At 60.6% G+C, this 3,731-nt stretch overlaps 2 protein-coding genes across 2 annotated transcripts in view; both read left to right on the forward strand.

The window, feature by feature from the left end:
- The window catches only part of ANK1 (ankyrin 1), a 53,435-nt gene extending 49,819 nt beyond the window's left edge, over positions 1-3,616 (forward strand). The window contains exon 44 of the mRNA XM_035888677.1: positions 1,336-3,616. The gene's annotated coding sequence lies outside the window, so the exon portion shown is untranslated. The remainder of the gene's footprint in view (positions 1-1,335) is intronic.
- The window catches only part of NKX6-3 (NK6 homeobox 3), a 4,775-nt gene continuing 2,696 nt past the window's right edge, over positions 1,653-3,731 (forward strand). Inside the window, exon 1 of the mRNA XM_035888686.1 lies at positions 1,653-1,707. Within this exon, the coding sequence (XP_035744579.1) occupies positions 1,653-1,707 (55 nt within the window). The remainder of the gene's footprint in view (positions 1,708-3,731) is intronic.

The raw sequence follows: 3,731 nt of genomic DNA on the forward strand, positions 1-3,731 counted from the left end.
GGTCAGCCTCTGCGCTCAGCACTTCTGCAGCCACAGCACCAGGGGCTGCCGCTGCGGTCACAGCACCCTGGGTACTCAGGGTAAGGGTCCCCAGTGACAGGGCTACGGGGTTGTTACTCCTGGTTATGCTGGGCTACAGCAGAGGGATGATCTTTGTCCAAAACCTCTCCGGGGAGGGGATAGCATTCGCATGGGGTCTGAGTAGAGCTGTCCCCTTCATCTGGGAGCCCTAACTGTGCAGCCTTGTGGCAGATGAGACCAGCCCTTGGAGCCTGGTGCCCCTGCCTCCCCTTCCCACGGGGTGCAGCCAGCCGGGCACCGGCAGAGCTGTGAGCTAGATGGGGGGGTGTCACAGTTCTCCTGGGCCATGCTGCCTCTGCTCGCAGCACTCCTGCCGGGAGATGCAAGCGGCTGCGGCTGCCAGCCATGCATCGTGGCACGAGAGGGCGGCAGTGAGGTCTGCACAGGGTCCTGTGGCTAGGAAAGGGGGTGCGGGCCATGGCAGGATGCTGCTGGTGGACATCGGGGCAGCAGGGATGCAGGAGTGGAGGGATGCAGGAACGTGATGCTTGTAGGGGCTGAGGGCAGGGGACCTGTCTTTGGCCCAGGACATATCTTCCATTGACCCCAGCGTGAGCACTGGATCATCCCCTGAGTCTTGTGCATTCCCTGCTCCCCCTGCCTTCCCTGTTGGGTGGGACTAGACTGGGCTCAAGGCAGGGTGCTTGGCACAGCACACTTGGACCCAGCCGCATCGTTGTTCTCTGTGCGCTGGCTGCTGGGCTGGCAGCGCAGCACTGGGGAGGTGCTGCACGCATGCTCCCCAGCTGCCAGGCACTGGCCTGAGCCAGAGAGGACGCCGCCAGTCCTCTGGCCTCTGCTGTACGTGCATGGCGGTGTCTGCCTGTCCTCCCTCCCCCTCCTCGCTCCGCTCTGGTGGTGGGCTCTCTGTGGGTGCGTGACAGTCCAGAGGCTCATGCTTGTGAGCACATGTTCATGCAGACCATGTCCCCACACCTACTGCCTGCCCCCCTCCCCAGACAGTCCCTGGGTCTGCCTCCTCTGGGGCAGTGCTCCTGTTGCTTTGCTCTTGCTGTTTTCCATAGCATGCAGAAGTGGCCCAGGGTGTGCATTAGGAATGTGCGGGGTCTTACCCACTGACACCCCCCAAAACTTGTCTTGTGGTAACTGGGCAGGATGAGCGCGTGTGGGACAAGCACAGGGTGCAGAAGGGGCTGGGACTGTCATGTACCTGGCTGCCCTCCCCCTTTCTCCTGGTTGTGCCACCATGAATGGCTGGTAACCCCGTCTCTGTCTCTCTCTGTGTCCCTCCAGGATCTCACCTCAACACCAAACCACTGAACTCCACACACGTTCTGACACATACCTGAGAAGAGAGGAGAGGAGAGGAGAGGAAAGAAGAGAGTGGAGGGGAGCAGGGCTGGCTGTACATGTTTCTATAGGCTAATGGCATGATTTCTGTATGAGACATACTTACCGTCCTATCCGCATGACTGACTGACTGCAAGACGCATGAGCTACAGTACTTAAATCTGACGGAGGGGCCTCCGTCCCTGCCCCGCTGCCGCCAGGAGCCCAGAGACAGCAGCACGCACCAGGGGCATCCTCTCAGCTCCTCTGGGAGTCAAGAGATGGACTGGCAGAAACCGAGAGGGAAGGCGACTTACCCCTCGCGCGTCTGCGTGCGTAAATGCATCCCCACGCCCGTGCTCCAGCTGCAAGAGGGAAGCTGGGGCAGCACGGCGCCGCTCACCGTGGAAGGAGAGGGGCTCGCCCCCCCCATCGCCTGTGCTGCCTCCGCTGGACTCGCTTCTCATCCCTCTCAGTGAGTGTGGGGTTATGGGGAGGGCAGCAGTTGCCCAGGGGGGGTGCGAGGTGAGGGTTGCAGGGAGCCCTGGGCAGAGGGGCTGGTGCAGAGCTGCCCTTCCTCTCCCCAGCACGTGCAACGCCTCCCACCAGGGCAGGGCTCTGGGCTGAGCACTGAGCTCGTTGCTTGTGTTGAAAGTGTAAACTGTACAGCAATCAGCCTTGTGTATATGAACCAATAAATACTATGCAAACCCCTAGGGACACTCTAGCAGTATGTACAAAGCACTAACAGCTCTGCTCCCAAATACCTCTTTCAGGCTGCAGGACGGGCAAAACCTTTGGAGTATGTGAGCAGCTCTGGTGAACGGAGCTGGGAGGCTATAGGAGTAAAAGGGCAGCAGAGTGCCCCTGCCCTGCACCCCTCCGCTGAGCCTGGTCCCTTCCTGGCCTGAGGAGAGGGGCCCACGGGTGCAGTCCCATGGGCCTGTCCATGGTGCAAGCCCCACTTTGTGCTTGCTCCGGCCGGGGTGAAGGTGCAGGCCTGCGCTGAGGTGCTTGGGGCCCAGGGACAGCGGGTAGTGAGACAGAGCAGGGGATGCTTGTGCCACGCACGGGGTTGTGCCTAGCTCTACTCAGCACAATATCTGCTCAGGGGATGAGCCAGGAGCTGGCAGGAGCCAGCAGCCCTGCCCTATGCGCCCCATGCAAGGGCTGTGCAGGGTCCCCTGGCCTCCCTGCAAGGGCACAAATGAGCGTAGCCCGTTGACCCCGCGGATGCTGACCCTCCCAGGACCAACCCCAGAGACGCGGGGGGCTGCTCCCCTGGTGACTTTCACTTTGGCCAGGTGAAACGCCCTGCCGCACTAGCCTGGACCAAGCCGTCACCCTGGGAGCTGGGGCAGCCCTGGGGCCGGCTGCTCTAGCAGGAGCAGTGAGGGGCAGAGCTAGAGCTGCCCAGGCAACGCTGAGGTGCGCAGCAGGTTGGCTCTGCTACGATACTTGTCCCCAGGAGGGCTGGATGCAGGTAGTGGCATGTCCCCGACTCCGTCCTTTTCCCAGCCAGTGTGGGGGCCTGGTCTTTGTAGCACAGTGGTGTGGGGACCCACTGCTCTTTCCCCTGGAGGTGGCCTTGGACCTGCTTCACAGGACCTGAGTGTGCTCTCTCTGGCCATGTGCAGAACAAGTCCACCTCCAGCTTCAGGCTGGTGGCCCTGGCAGGGCAGCCCTGTCTTGCAGTGGGTGTGCGTCTGCCAGGAAAGCCCCTGGCTCCCCTGCAGTTGGGAAGAAGCCTAGCTGCAGCGAAGCAAATGACCCAGCTTAGCCTTGGAGAGCAAAGCAACCTCTTCCCCACCCCCCAAAGTTGAGCCATATAGGCACAGACTCTCCATCCGTCACCCTTGCTGTGTACAATAACCTCCCTAGACCCACTGCGACAGCTGACTCCGTAGCATCACCGTAGAGTTGTGTGTGGGTCCCGTGCTTTGGCCTTGTATACGCCTTACGGAATGTGCTGTGCTGCAGCCGTGCCAGGCGCCTGCAGTGACATTGCTTTGCGCTCAGATTGCTCGTAGGGCTGGTAGGGGGAGGCTGCACCCGACATTGAGCCTAGAGAATGCTGCAGTCTGCACACTAGAAGCTTTTTAGAAGTTTTAAATATTACTTTTATTTCCTTTTTTTAATTGTTATGGAAACAAGCCTTTTGGATCTTCCTGTCTTAGCCCCTGATGTATAGATCATTCCCTGTACACCAGCTGTCAGACTATGAATTAATAAAGAAACCAACACAGACCGTGCCTCATCTCTCCTTTTCCAAGGGTGGGGGCAAGAGTGGGGCTCCGGGCTGGGCGGCCGGGTGGGGGTCCCCTCTGCCCGTCCCCGTTGCCGGGAGGGCAGCCCTGGGC

This window comes from Egretta garzetta, unplaced genomic scaffold (assembly GCF_000687185.1).
Source record: "Egretta garzetta isolate BGI_Z169 unplaced genomic scaffold, ASM68718v1 scaffold481, whole genome shotgun sequence".
In the NCBI taxonomy this organism is placed as follows: domain Eukaryota; kingdom Metazoa; phylum Chordata; class Aves; order Pelecaniformes; family Ardeidae; genus Egretta; species Egretta garzetta.